At 39.7% G+C, this 16,170-nt stretch overlaps 1 protein-coding gene across 1 annotated transcript in view; it reads left to right on the forward strand.

Moving 5' to 3' along the window:
* TRRAP (transformation/transcription domain associated protein) overlaps positions 1-16,170 on the forward strand; it is a 159,652-nt gene that overhangs the window by 110,866 nt on the left and 32,616 nt on the right. Inside the window, exons 57-62 of the mRNA XM_088451971.1 lie at positions 701-892; positions 4,189-4,384; positions 5,026-5,291; positions 9,086-9,186; positions 13,631-13,832; positions 14,206-14,370. Coding sequence (XP_088308097.1) covers positions 701-892; positions 4,189-4,384; positions 5,026-5,291; positions 9,086-9,186; positions 13,631-13,832; positions 14,206-14,370 — 1,122 coding nt within the window. The remainder of the gene's footprint in view (positions 1-700; positions 893-4,188; positions 4,385-5,025; positions 5,292-9,085; positions 9,187-13,630; positions 13,833-14,205; positions 14,371-16,170) is intronic.

Below are 16,170 nucleotides of genomic sequence, written 5' to 3' on the forward strand. Positions count from 1 at the left end.
TATATATATATATATATATAATGTATATATATATATATATTAGTCCACCTTGAAGCAGGTGATAAAAGCATACAGCAGGAGACCAGTACACCACCATTTGTATGAAAAATATCAAGCACATGTATTTCCACTTTAGAAAAAGGCCATCCAACAAGCCAGCATCAAAATAAGGCAATACAGTACTTGGCAACATCATGCTCTAGTGATTTCAGCCATAATTCCCGGCCTCCTCGACGCCCGTTTCGGTCTTAGTCCACCTTTATCAAGGGTTGGCCATCGATGTATAGATATATATATTTGCTGGAGTAGCCTGCGTTGCCCGGGTTTACATTTTCAAGTTATTAAGTTTTATTATGTGATGTCTGCCAAATCCATCAAGTGGAAGGCCCAGAACAGGCTCCCTGGGTTAAAGTTCTGCCCGGGGCACTTTGCTGTGAGGTCCATTAGAGAGTCACAGGTACAAGTCCATACAGAATCTTCAGAGATCTAATTCTATAAGAGATCACAGTTGTACAGCAGGGTTGCATTTGGATGTAATTGGAGACAGGTAAAATCTTGACATAGCATTTATACACAGTTGCCCATTCATTTATATCATGTCACTTGGAAACTGTTTTACTTTGTAGTGTTTTGGATTTGATTATTGACGGGAAGTCTGGTAACATATTTGACCATTTCTGCCATTTACCTATATCTCCAGGTGGAGCTGAGTTGCCCGAAGGAGATGGCATGGAAAGTGAACATGTACCGTGGCTACTTGGCCATTTGCCACCCTGAGGAGCAGCAACTGAACTTTATCGAACGGCTGGTTGAGATGGCGAGCAGTTTGGCAATCCGTGAATGGCGACGACTGCCATATGTCGTGTCTCATGTTCATACTCCTTTATTACAGGTAATAGAGAATACAGGGGTTTTAAGCAAGCTTTATACACCCGTAGCCTGGCATGTCCGCTTATGGGGTGACGCCTATTTTAGCCCTAGGACAGCCATTGTTTCATGGGTTATGTCGCACATAGTTATATTGGGCACAGTCCATGTTGTCATGTTTAGGGATGTTTCCCGCATTGATTGCTGTAACAGTGTTAATGATATTAGCAACCAAATACAGAGAGCCATAGGTTTTTCTTAACCTAAAATTGTAAAGCGGTCACAAGGCAGGTCATGGATTGCTAGATTTAATCACAATGCACCAGGATTTCCCAGTTCTCCCATCAATATTTGATATATCCCATTCAGACGTTAAATGGGATCTGAAGTCTTTTCAGCCCATACATGTTCCAAAATAACCTAATTTATCATCCGAATCGCTGCATGACCTGTTGCATGACACCTGTTTTGTTACCCATAACTGTTGGGGTGATTTGGTATGGCTATATGTTACATATCCTCTTGCATGGCTGTTTAATACTTTTACTGTATATTACTAATGTCTTTACAACCATTGTATAAGTGTTAAAATGAGATAATAAAAGTAATATCATTTTATGGTCTGTCTGGTACAGTTACAGATGTGTCCTCTTACACCGAGCCTCAATACGCCATGCAGCACGGGAGAGACATCTGGCGCGAGTAAGCAGCCAGGTCCCATGCGACTCGGCTTGCACTGAGCGTGTTTTTCAAGCGAAAATGCGGTTTAGTTGAAAACGTATGCAATAAACCGCTTCTCTAGACTGCACTGATTAATTTGATATGTGACTTTGTGTGCGACTAAATATGTATGCAAAGCGCAAATGACCTTGGTGTGGAAAAGCTGCCGCGCTGCATTGTGGAACTTCATATATAGACTAAAGCTGGCCACACACTAGACCAACTTACATCCAACCAGCCAACTTCTTGATTGGTTGGAATGAAAATCTGGTAATGTATGGGAGTAAATGTTGATCAGCAATTTGCTCCTAAATGCCAGAAAACAGATGAAAATGGTCGTACAGACAGGTTTGTTAAATGTTTGAACAAATAGTTTAGATCAAACAACAGTTTTTGTCCATTTTCCAGCGTTTGGGAGCAAATTGCTGATTGTCAGTAAAGGTGCGTACACAATACACGATATGCTCCCTGAGTGATATCGTCTAGTGTGTCCCTGGCAGGCTGTGCTCAATGTCGTTCATGACATTGAGCACAGCCGCTGAACGATATCATTAACGATATCGTTCAGCGCCAGGCTCTCTCCCCCATTCCCTGACATGCAGCAACCTGACGAGATCGCCAGGTTGGCCTGCATGTCAGCCCGATGAACGATAATGACAAACGACCCGCGGGAACGCGCGTCGTCTTAATCGTTCATCTTTTTGTGGTTAAAAATGGACGATAAAGTGGACGACTGAACGATAACGATATGCCCAGTGTGTACGCACCATTACTCCCATACCTTACCAGATTTTCATTCCAACCAATCAACTAATTGGCTCTTTGGACAGATAATCTTTAGATGTGTGGCCAGCTTTAGACTCTGTCGCACACAGATATACCAGTGTCACATATAAAATGAATCAGTGCAGTCTCATGAAGCTGTTGGTTGCACCCGTTTGCGACTAAGATGCATTTTCGTATGAAAAAGACACAAAAAAGACAAGTGGCGCAAGCCGATTCGCACGGGAGCTGGTGCGCTGAGAAGGGCGGTTTGCTGCTGCAGCCATAGTGTATGAGGAAACATCTGTTAATTAATTAACCTTCTTAAATGTGTGTTGTACTCAATAGACAAGATCCTCCACTGACGACATATGCATTCCTGTTCATTCATTTTGAAAGCCTTTAGTATTGAAATGCATGAAGGCAAAATACATTTAGGATCTCTTCTTTATATTGGACGTTTCTTATTATGAGTGTACATATAACACATATGGTATAATAACAGCTTATCTTTCTCCTGTTGTATATACCTATATACCCAGCTCGTCAGTCACATCTCAACACAAGGATTAAAGACACTGAATGACAAAAGTACAAACTCAACTGCAAGTTTGCAGACGCAGTAATTACTTTTTTTTTGTTAATATCAGATAGTGTGTGATTAAATACCTGCAAGAAAATTAAATTTACATGATGAATGGTGGAAGAAAGGAGGTTAAGGTATTGTGTGAGCTGATACGGCGATAATTGTGAAAAATATTACTCTGCTTAATTTATTTTGTTTCAGGAGATTTGACTTTGTAAATGTGAGCCGAGTCCTCAGGCATTTATCTTATTTAGTTGATTAGTAGCAAATAGAACCGTTATCTCTCTCTTGTCTCTCGTCCGCTCTGTGAGCCAGGAAGAGCTTTAATGGTTGTGTTAATGGTATGTTCAAGAGCGTACCACCCCCAAATGTACGGTGCTTCTTGGTGAGATGGAATCCATTTTTGTTGTGCTTGGCTGCTGTTATTTTTATGTTCAAATTAAAAAAAATATATAAAAACAGCCTTAATTTCCAGACAAAGGGGCATATCCAATTATGGGGTTTGCCGCTTGGGCCAAAGCACCAGGTTTAAATACCCGGAGCATTTAAATTATTCTGCGTTTTCCCCATGTGGTAAACACTCTGGTAACCTGGTAACACATAGATTTCACACAAAATGCTGGAACATATGTGTTTCCCTGTGCCTAAAATCTTAGAAGATGCACTTTAACACAGGCTTTTCCTTGCAGAGCCTGAGGCTGCGAGGAAAAGTGCACCTCCTGGGACTCAACTCGCAGGGATGCAAGAACTAATTGAATAGGACTGAGCCGACAATTGTCCACATGGTTTCTATTTGGATATGCCCAAAAGAATGATACAAGCTTACAATTTTATTGCGGGGATTCAAATTCTGACTATTGTGTGTTTTTTTTTTTTTTTTATATGGATGTGTGAATCTCAGATTCCCGAAACATTTATGCAGCCACCAAGGTTTTGTGAATGCAATAAGTGCACATCTTTGCCGGCTTCATTACAGACAGTGTACCCTTTCCCTAGGCTCCTGTGAAGCAGCTATATAGTACACTGAGCTGGTATTCTGGAGAATGCCTATGCCAATTACTAGGGACCAGTGAGATCACTAAAGGCTTAGCTACGTCACTAGTTCCTTATAAATTACCGTAATGATTGCCGTCTGTATACATCATAAGCACAGAAGCCACTGAGGAAAGAGACCATTTATATAACAGCCCGAGTCTGACACTTTCACTTCTCTCCCAAGCCACCATCTTTACAATGTTGTCTCTGTGTTTCAGGCAGCGCAGCAAATAATTGAACTGCAAGAAGCCGCTCAAATTAATGCAGGTTTACAGCCGACCAACCTAGGTCGGAACAACAGCCTCCATGACATGAAAACAGTGGTGAAAACCTGGAGGAACAGACTGCCCATTGTGTCAGATGACTTGTCCCACTGGAGCAGCATCTTCATGTGGCGGCAGCACCATTACCAAGGTGTTACTTTACTCTCTATGCGTACTAGCACATTGTCATTCCTGGTTTTATTCAGACACTTTTTGTTGTTTTGGGTGTACATACAAAATTTTTATTATTTTAGAGAATATTTAAATACATTTGTATTTGTAATAGTTAATAAAGTTGCTTTCAATGGAAGTTGATTGTTTGACTTAAGGTGGGTACATATTAGACGTCAGATCGGGCCGACATATCGTCCACATCAGCAAATGTGTACCAACTATGGACGACGCGCTCCCGCAGATCGTCCATCGGTCTTTTTGTCGGCCTGCTTGTAGGGCCGACTGAGCGACCCAGCTGTCGACGCCAGGCAGGTGAATGGAGCCATGCTCAACACATCGGGCACCAGATTGTGTAATGTGTACCCGCCGCCCGATTTGTCAGGCGTCACATCGCTGGGTACACACATCGGTAAGTGTGTACCCAGCTTCACCTGTTTCACCACCACTTCCTTCACTTTCTCCTGGACCTATGGTGACCAGCACATGGATGAGGAAAATTCATGCTGTTAGATTAGTTATTATTATTGACTTGTTCTGTAACTGTCTTTAACAGACGTAGCAACATTATTGTTAAGAAAATCTATGAACTGTTACTAGTAACGTCTTGTATTCTGATAGCTATAGTGAACGCCTATGACAACAGCACTCAACATGACCCAAGCTCCAACAATGCAATGCTGGGAGTACATGCCTCTGCATCCGCTATCATCCAGTATGGCAAAATTGCCAGAAAACAAGGACTGGTTAATGTAGCCTTGGACATTCTGAGCCGCATCCACACCATCCCCACTGTGCCCATTGTGGACTGTTTCCAGAAGATCCGACAGCAGGTCAAATGCTACCTTCAACTGGCTGGAGTCATGGGGAAAAACGAGTGTATGCAGGTAATCTATAGATGTAGAACCCAGCTGCAATGTACCTATTAACAGACACCGAGCTCCAATACAGAATTGTCAGTGGGATGATCTCTGATCCCCACTTGTTACCTACACATAGTGACGGCAGCTACTTGGGCAGAAGTGTTTTCCATAAGAATGCAGCAAGGTAAATAGTGCATCATGCCTCACTGATGTCACTAGTTCCTAGTAACTTTCTAGGCTGCATGTTGTTTCTGCGTACATAATGGCTGCTTCCACAGTATCTAGAAGATGGGCCAGCATTATGAAAGGAACATTGCATGTTATTTACTTTGCAATGTTAGTGAAGGCTGCCTTGAGTGCAGTGTGTAATGTAGTATATATATCATTGAGCAAGTTACCTTTTAATAGTAGGAAATGCTATCACTTTTAATTCTGATTTAGAATTGTTTTTCCGTGCCATTGTTATGGTATATGCTAAAAGTTATTCCGTTGCCCAATACCCAGTGTACATTTATCCTTTAACCAAGTCTAAGATCTGTATACATGGAGTGTAATGTGTTCGTTGCATCTCCTTTCTCTAATTCATTCCCATTAACCTCCGGCAGCCAGGGAAAAGCTTATTGAAGGGCCACAGACTTTCTTCTTTGTTTTTAACATTCATTTCTTAACAGCCAGAGTCCTTTGGTCAGGTTTCTCCTGTCACCCAGAATGTGCATAGGAAGAGGCCCTGGTGTCTCCATCTGACATGGAATCTATCTCTTTCCCATTTCCTCTCCTGCATTAGTGGCTCTCTGCCTTATTGTAAGTGCCAGACTCACAGGCAGTTCCCCTAACTTGCAGATGTCCCTTGTGTAGAGCTTCCCATCCTGGAGGAGGAGTAGCATACTTTTTGATTTGAGTGACTACTCCATGTTAACTTTCATGGGTATGAAGCATCCATCCTCAGTTGATATCTATGATTCATAGGCAGTTGTTTTCCACAGCCAAGAACTACTTCTGCCTTTTGCCCCAGGTGTAGTGTCTGTCAACATGTTGCACGACTGTTCCTTGCACCATGCATTCACGGCCCCCCTAGTTCATGACGATCCTCAGTTACAGCCCTTCTACACATTCTTCCACCAATCACTATTTCTGCATTGTATCAGTTTCCTTCCTTGGGGGAAGAGCATTCGTAGTACCCCAAGTTTTCTTCAGTGTTACACTTGCCATCTTTTTTCATTTCCTAACATGGACCTCAGTATTGCTTTGTTTCTATTGGCGGTTCAACCCATATCACTATTCCTATCAATAGCTTGGTAAAATCCTTCTTTTTTTTTTTCTCTTTTTTTTTACATCATGTCTGAAAAAATTCAAAGGCAATCTCAGCCCAAAACATGATTAACTTTTAAAGGTACCGTGATAAAAAATTATATTTGTGTGTCTGCTTCCAGTCTCTATTTCCTACTGATCAGTCTAGTCCTACATGGTGTCTTATAAACGTTTCGGCCCCACAGAAGGCTAGCCCCCTACTGTGTCCCAAGATTGGGGAATCTATATCACTATCGTCACTCCATGGGAATGTAGTGGTACTCTTCGATGGTCTAGGTAAAGGCAAGCCAGTCTCCTCCCAGTCCAACCTGCTTTGGGGGTGTGAGTCGATTCCCGAAGCCCTATACCAATGCTGGCAAGCATCTTACATGTTGGATTTCCCCGATTTGCCGATCCCGACCGACAAATGATTTAGATTGGCGAGTCAGGGAATTTTAACATGCAGAATTTTCCCAATTCCCAGACAATCATCGATGCCCGCCGGCGGTTTTGATTGGCGGGGAATTGCAGCGCTGATGTGTGGCCTGCGTTACTCAGTAACCCATGCAGTAACACTTTTATCTTGGGGCCACCCAAGCTGCAGTACTACGTTCATTTCCCAGATGTCACTGATGATTTTATAAATTCCTATCAGCTTTGGCATTGGCCGAGGGTGGTTTGCAATTATCTATTGTAGTAGATTTACTCATACAAAAACAAATTACCAGTCATTTTATTCATCAGATTCACTCCTGTTTGTGATATATAATCATAGGATTTTTCATTTTTTAGCATTTCACATGCTATTTTTTTTTATTCATGAGCTCCTGGTTTACAAAAAAATTAATTCTGTGAATTGCCATCATTTTGGTACATAGATTAGACAAACCGCATCTTAATGATCTGCTATATAACTGTACATGTTCTAGTTGAAATGCTCTTGAACTCCAGTAAAAGTTACATTTGTCTGATCATCCCCAAGCGATAAAAGAGAATAAAGCAGCAGTGTGTCTTTGATATCCTGCCATTATGAGATTAGTTTAAGTGGATAAACAGCTCGAGATTTTATTCCATCCGTTCCAGGGCTAGACAATAGCTCGGCCTGGGTCAGATGATGGAGTGAGAGGAGACAGTAGGGAGCATCACTGGAAAACCAATTACAGCAGCCTGAAGTGTTCATTTAACAAGCCTAGTTTACCCTTGTACAAGGACCCATTAGATGCAGCATTTTCTCTGTAGGACTCTACCCCATTCTATGGACTCATTTCCTGGGAGCTTTTCAAGTACAGTTTTATGTAATGCCGGGCTGACATGCAGCAGCCCCTGACATTTTTGTAATGTCCGGAGATATTCAGTGTAATGACAGTACAAACGTGGCATTTGGAAACAGCTAAAATTTATGATGTAGCACTAAAATCAATTACCCAGCAACATACCTTAATGCAGTGTTATCCATTTAAATAAGCCTCATTGACTTTGGGCCACATTTCCTATAAAAAGTTTTTCTAAAATAAAAGTTATGGGGGGGGGGGTGCAGGGGGAGAATAATTAGTCGCAAGGTCTGTCAGGTCCTAGTGCAACATGTGGCCGCACACATAGCGGGTCTTTACCCGAGGAAAACCCTTGCTAGATTTTCCTGCCGTAGTGTTAAAGAACCTTGCGGGTTATTCAATCTCCCCCCTTGTACATTTTCTAATATAAACGGTTATTTTTTGATTTAACGGCCCCTGCCTAGTTAGTTTAGATTGTTAGATCCTAGAAGCTCACTAAACTACTTAATATATATATATATACATATATATATATATATATATATATATATATATATATATATTTATTTATTTTTTTCATTTGGATGTGAGACTTGAAGGAGAAACGTATTACTCTGCATAAATGGTCCGCTACACAATGTTCCAATGGAGTCTGATGCAGGACAAAATGCCGCAATCCTGTGTATGAATCCACCAGTCTACACTATTTATTTCTGTATTGCTAGTGTGCCAAGCTGTCTGCGCTACCGTCCATTTCATATAGTTTAGAGAAGCTCCTCTCTCCTAAGATGACAACCTGTGGCAGGGAAGTGGATGAGAGCATGATAGAATTTATTATACGCGTACAGTTTTCCATGTGCAGATCTGTCCATACTGTCCTTTGAGAATCCTTAATAATGTCACAATGGCAAACTATAAGGAAATGTTTGCGGGTATGAAAGTTTATGCTGCAGAATAAACGGTTCTCTGTGCCAGAGCTCTGCTACCTGAAGTACTCAAGCTGTTGCTAGAGTACACAAACCTTGGGATTTATTAGTTGCTGATTGGCTGAGAATCATGGCAGCTGTAGACCGACAACAGCTTGAGAGCAGCATGTCTCAGATGCACCATACTAATCTTAATGCATCTAAGCAATAGGAAGCTCTGTAGTAAGTAAAATGGAGTGCAGGTTTAAGCATCCGATTCCGTTTCTTTTGTGACACTTTTTTTTTTTTTCTGAACCAGATATAAATCCTAACATTTATTTTTCTCTGTCATTAGGGTTTGGAGGTGATCGAATCAACCAACTTGAAATACTTCACCAAGGAGATGACTGCCGAGTTTTATGCATTGAAGGGAATGTTTCTCGCACAGATTAACAAGTACGTATATATCATATTGTCAGTGATCAGCGTGGCCAAGGCTGCAGGTGAAAATGGAAGAGCGTCATGATAGGAGTGGATTGATAGTCTGTAAATGGTAAATCACATAGGCTGGTCTCCAGCATTCAGTGTTCAGTACTGGCCGTAGTACAGTACAGCTAATCGGCTAACCTGTCTTTCTGTTGTGTGATCAACTGATCTCATGTCCGCCTTAATTATCTAATGGTCGTAGCAATTCAATTTATTCTTAATGTACTGTATAGAAAAAGATGCTGTAACCCTTAGCAACAAAAGTCTTCATTTTCTAGACCGTTTTAAAAAATGAGTTTGTGTGATATAGTAGGCAGCAGCTTTTAACACAGTCCACCAGTTTTAATAAATACCCCTGTATATTCATAAAAAATATACTTTATAATGCATTTCTAATTGATGTATTTCAAATAAGCAATTGATTGTTTTGGAATATTATAAATATTGCTTACAATTCTAAGAATATTGGGGAGATTTATTAAAACTTGGAGAGAGATAAAATTGTGAAAGATAAAGGACCAACCAATCAGCTCCTAACTGTCATTTTTAAAACACAGCCTGTAAAGTGACAGTTAGGAGCTGATTGGCTGATGCTTTATCTCTCACAAATTTCTCTCTCTCCAATCTTTATTAAATCTCCCCCTATATTCTCAAACTTGAATTTTCTAGTAAAACAAAACCTAGTTTCTTTATACACCCCCAAAAATGTAGTAAGTGAACAAGATGAGCGCTAGCCATAATGCGAGTGGGCGTGTGGTCATTAAAACATGATGACGTTTTGAACTAACACAGGTCATTAAAACACTTGGAATCGCATATTATTAAAGCTATTGGGTGCAAGGCCTCCGTACCCTTCTGAAAGTGCTATTACATCTTTTGAAAACCGCTATAGTTTTATAAGGTTTTTCTGGACAACATGTCGTTTTATTACCACATCCTCCTATTGTTTTGTACTTGTTTATGCTGCTAAATGCGAGAAATCTCTGCAATAAGCAGCCAGCGCATAAAACTAAAAGTTACAAAAATCCATGTCTGAAGGCAGGGTGTATTGCGTGGGCCGTTTTCTCTGTAGAGCATTGCAGGGAAAGCGCCCAGACGTCAGGCCCTTTAAAGGTCGGCATAGGGCGCACGTCTTTCTCTGCCTCCTAGTTTGTGAACAAGGTGATAGCACAAGTATGAAGAAAGTCATCAGAGGTGTCAGTGTGATAGATCGCTCAGGTGAGCAGAGAGAATAGGAAGGGCTTGTGACAAATCTGGTTAGAGAGAGAAAGTGTTGATAAAGTGAGTCATTTATCAGCCTGCTCCCTCAGTAATAGGACTCTTGAACTACTCAGTCCATGAGCGTGGAAGATTCCCCCCTCCCTTTCTCTCTAAAGCAAGATACGAAATTGGTTCTGCTGTATTAGGGCTAATTAGTTTTTTAATAGACTTGCTGTCAATTGCCGTTATTAGCTTATGCATCTTAAGTATTAGTAGTCGAGAAATATAGTTTTTTAGTCCCATAAAGCTTTATTTAAACTGTCACTGTCAAAGAATCAATAGAAATTGTAGTATCTCCATGTGCACATTATCAATAAAGCTTTATATATACATTTCTTTAATTGCAGCCTAAACTACTTTGATTACAAAGCTGTGATAGGGCATCAATCTCTAGTCCTTATTTAAGTGATGCTCAAAACGGACTTGGATCCTCAGTTAATAACCATATGTGCCGATAGCAAGAAGTACAGTAAAGTTTACTTCTGCTACCCACTTGCTTCACTGCTAGACCGTCTCATTATAAATTGTGGAAGGATTATTGGACTTCAGTTTTTTTCTGCCTTTTAAAATGAAACCGTTAAATGATTTCAAGGCTATCCATGATGCTTATGTGCACTTATACATCTAAACAGCCTTTCCCTTTGAACTTTTGCTGGCGAGGCTATAAACCTGGAATGATAGCGAGAGGGGAACATGTGTAGATTCAAATGACTGTTTTATTGATTCATTCCTTGCAATAATGTGTCCTTATTCAATACAATGCAAAGGTCAGTAGTTACATTTTGCTTGTGCTTATATCAATGACACAGCCACCTATTCTGCTCTTTATCCATTATCTCTATCTATCTACTTAAAGTGGTCCTGGGTCTAATGTTGGTGTAATACAATATAACCATCCACAGTCAGAGAGATTGCTGTAAACTGGCAGACTTACCGTATTGTGAAGATCTGTAGGAACGCAATGAGCATGCTCCTGCCAGGACATGAGAAGCTTATACTCTCATTATTACTCACTAATACTACATGCATGTGTGTACTAGTTGTGCCTTATAGCTACATTAAATGCTTGTCATTGAAACATTTGAGCTCTTCTATTAACACAAATTAGCTCACACTTTCTCCATTGAAGTGAATGGGGATTAGCTGCATCATTGGTACCAGGGGACATCACAAAATTGGCAATAAAGTTTACTCAGTCTTTTAAAGCTGAATATAGAGGGGATAACACAATTCCAATAAGTAACGTGTATGTTCCCTGTTCCTTTAATGCTTTAATAATATAGAACTGCCTGTTTTTCTAGTTATTTCAGGACTGTTTATTTTATTATTTGCTTTTTTATATTTACCTCCATCATGCCGCACTTTGTTCTCCTATAAATTGTAAGCTTGCAGAGTTTGTCTGATAATACCCAGTCTTGCTTTATTACGGTGTTTGTTCCCAATTATATAGTGCCAGTATATTTCACAGTGCTTTACAAGTAAATGTTCACAGTAATACTGCACCTATGGCTGCTATATGCAAATGAAAGAGGGGGCATGGTTAGCGTGGTGGTTAGCATTACAGCCTGACAGACCTGACCAAGGTACTATCTGTGCGTAGTGTGTATGTTCTCCCCATGTTTGTGTGGGTTGTCTCCGGGTAATGCTGTTTCTTCCCACACTCCAAAACATACAGTTAGATTTATGGGCTTTTGACAATAAATTAACCATACTGTGTGTCCAGCATACTTGCCCACCTTCCCGGAATGGCTGGGAAATCGCCCACTCGAGAGTCACCGGCCGCCACCCACGGAAAATCCCCCCCCTCCCCTCTGTGACTGCAGCTGTCTTGGTGGGTGTGTTCCACAATATGTATTTTGTAGGGGTATGACAGGAATTGTACTAGCCATCTGCACACAGTAGAGGGAGGCCGATAGTGATGTCACTAGTTACTGGTAAATTGATGGGTTGACTTCCCAAGAATATTCGTTCTGGTTCAGCCTACAAAATGGTGTCTCTCCTGTGTGAAGTCAAGTGTTATACCTTTACATGCTAATTCTCAGCTTTTGGGTGTGTTGTATTATCTGTGAAATAAAATGTTTCCACATGAATCGAACTCTAGATTTATTTGAAGTAATATGTTAAACTTGTGCCATACATTTTTTTTTTATATTTTTGATGCTGCTTTTACAATTCCTTGTACCAGATCTTCTCTCAGTCTAAGGAGGGTATTTATCAAAGACTGGAGAGAGATAAAATTGTGAGAGATAAAGCACTAACCAATCAGCTTCTAACTGTCATTTTACAAGCTGTGTTTGAAAAAAATGACAGGAGCTGATTGCTCAATACTTTTTCTCTCACAATTTTATCTCTCATCAAGGGGTCTATTTACTAAGCAGTGTTAGGAGACAGAGTAAAAAGTGATAAGGTGCCAGCCAATCAGCTCCTAACTGTCATTTTTCAAACACAACCTGTGAGATGACAGTTGGGAGCTGATTGGCTGGCACCTTATCACTTTTCACTCTGTCTCATAACACTGCTTAGTAAATAGACCCCCAAGCTTTGAAAAATACCCCCCTTACACTCCACTTGTACATCCTATATAGTCATGTATCATTATAGATCATTTATGCAGAAACTGCATAACTCTGCACAAAACATTGTATTTTTTTTTATAAATACGTTTAAAGAGCCTAGTTGCAGAATTACATCTTAATGCTAATATTAACATTTTCTGGCTGCTTTTATTAGAGAAAATATAAACATTTCCCCAATGTATTTGTTTATATCACAACTCAGCTTGTAATAATTCTTCATTTAAAGAACAAATATGCAAATACATATTTGGGAAAATAATTAGTCGGTATTCATAAATGAGTTAGTAATAGTCCAATTAATCAGATGTAAATGCAGACAAACCATGACGAACATTAAAACATTGAGTATTTTTGGCCCTATGTTATAGCTGGGAGCCAATTAGTAATGCGGCACTGTAATGATCTTTAAATGAGCCTGTTTGCTTCCAACTAGCTTGTGTGGGTTTTTAATTTAATTTTTTTTTTTGTCTTTAATAACGAGTTCTTTTGTGTGTTGTAATTTATTTTTCTAATAATTTTCTAGTTTGCTTATGACCATAACTGAAATATGTAACTTTTTAATTTTTTTTTTCCACAAGATCTGAAGATGCAAACAAGGCCTTTTCTGCTGCAGTTCAAATGCACGATGTTCTCGTCAAAGCTTGGGCCATGTGGGGAGACTACTTAGAGAATATTTTTGTTAAAGAGCGTCAACTACATCTCGGTGTGTCTGCCATTACCTGCTACCTCCATGCTTGCCGCCACCAAAATGAGAGCAAGTCGAGGAAATATTTGGCAAAAGTAAGTCTCTTTGGTTACACTGTTGAATATGTTGCCTACACACAGTCGGCCCATTGAAGGCAGCCATCTTGCAGCCTATGAAACATCACTCATGTTCCTTTAAAATGTGTAGTACTCTCTCATAAATGGAGTGCCTACACTTCTATTTGATGCCTCATGCAAGACTATGCTTTCCTTCCCATCATTATGATATCTGTACCTACTGCAATTTATTTTTAAATAAACTTTGAAGCCATTTATAAGAAGTAGTACTGTGTTTTCAATTGATAAAACCTGTGCCAAAAGGACCTTTACTACTTGGAAGCTTTGTTCCATGTTCCACTATTATGTTTATATTTTTCTTTTAAAGTCTTTTCTATTTGTGTGGTTGTAGGTGCTGTGGCTCCTGAGCTTTGACGACGATAAGAACACTCTGGCGGATGCTGTAGATAAGTATTGTATTGGGGTTCCACCTATCCAGTGGCTGGCATGGATTCCGCAACTTCTCACCTGTTTAGTGGGCTCAGAAGGCAAACTCCTCCTTAATCTCATCAGCCAGGTGAGTTTTGCTGCTTAAACATTCACATTATATTAGAATGTTTGTGATACAGGTAATAAAATGATTTGTTCTGGTTTTGGTCCCATTCGGTGAAAAATATCTCCTTTTAAAAATGATGATACCTGTACTCTGTCTTTTGTGTTACAATTCCATTAAAAGATTATTTTAGCAAAGGAATATACCTGACCAACATAGCTAAGAATATCTAGGATTAGCCAATTTATACTGGGATGTTGTGAGAGAAAGAACTTTCCTCCGTCATCATTAATCTTCTGCATTGTAATGAAAGTATAGCATATGACCTGCCATTTCCCACAGAAATATCCCTACCCAGCACACACACACAGTACTGGCAGCCATTTTGTTGGTTCATTAGGAACCAATGACATCACTAAAGCTGGCCACACATCTAAAGATTTTCTGTCCAACCATCCAACTAGCTGATTGGTTGGAATGAAAATCTGGTAAGGTATGAAAGTAAATGACCATCAGCAATTTGCTCCCAAATGCCGGAAAATGGACAAAAACTGTTGTTTGAACAAATTGTTTAGATCAAACATTTAATAAACTTTTCTGAACGACCATTTTCATCTGTTTTCTGGCATTTAGGAGCAAATTGCTGATCATCAGTTACTCCCATACGTTACCAGATTTTCATTCCAACCAATCAACTAGTTGGCTGGTTGGACAGATAATCTTTAGATGTGTGGCCAGCTTAAGACTTTTCAGATTCAAATTGCTCTGGTTTTCTTGAACATTGCTTCAACTTGCAAAATCGCTGACGCCACTGTTTGGGTGACAGGAGCACTTTGCAGCAATAGCTTCTGCTCCTCTACAGCATTGCTAATCAGTCTTATAGCACTGTACATGTACATTTGCATAAACTGGTTTTAAGATAATGACAAGCATAACAGAATATGTGATGGTAGAAGACAGCTGTACATGTAGAGCTTCCATAATACTCACTTGTAACTGCTCTACCTTATGTAATATAAATGAAATATTGCTGATACAGGTGCTGACGTATTTTGCTAGACGTTCTATTATGTTTTAAAGAATAAAAAATAGCATGCTTATTAGTATGAAATATGTAGTATATTGTTTGAGTCCGTGGCTTTCGTGATCTGCTGTGCAACGCAGACTTGGGGGCTTGTTTTAAAGCCTCTAAAGTGGTGCTTTCCATACAGCTTGCCGTAAATAGATTTAGTTAAATTGTAGCTTATATCTTATTATCGAACATAAGTGCTTGCTAATTATTTCATAAAGGCGAATGGAAATGAGCGGCAATTGCCTCATGTTTTACAGTAATTGCTCTGTGCATTGTGCAGAATACTGAAGACTGGGAAATCATTTCTGAAATTCCATTAAACCAGTTGTATAACATTTATTTATATATGTACAGTATGTCTGATTATTGTGTAACGTGATACTTGAGTACTATTAATTTTCTCTAAATTTAAGGTTATATTAAATATACCGGTATGTAATATTTGGTTGGTCATGTCAAATTTAAATCAATTAGTGACAAGTTAATAGACTACTAATTTAATAACATTTTTAAATATATGAAAGTGTTTCAGGATTGTATAAGATATTCAGAAAACAGGTCAGCTTATACAGAGTTCTTTTAGCGTACATCAAACTTCCTGGCACTAAAGACTCCTCCCACTTTCTGCAAAGCTCTGATAGGTGGTTATAAAGTACATTGACGGCGAACCGCAGAGTGTTCGTCTGATATCGCATGTTGATCAGAAACAGGCAGTAAGTGCAGTATTTTGCCTGCTTAACTCCTTCCTGACC

The sequence above is a fragment of the Taudactylus pleione genome, unplaced genomic scaffold (genome assembly GCF_031769625.1).
Source record: "Taudactylus pleione unplaced genomic scaffold, aTauple2 ptg000032l, whole genome shotgun sequence".
NCBI lineage: Eukaryota > Metazoa > Chordata > Amphibia > Anura > Myobatrachidae > Taudactylus > Taudactylus pleione.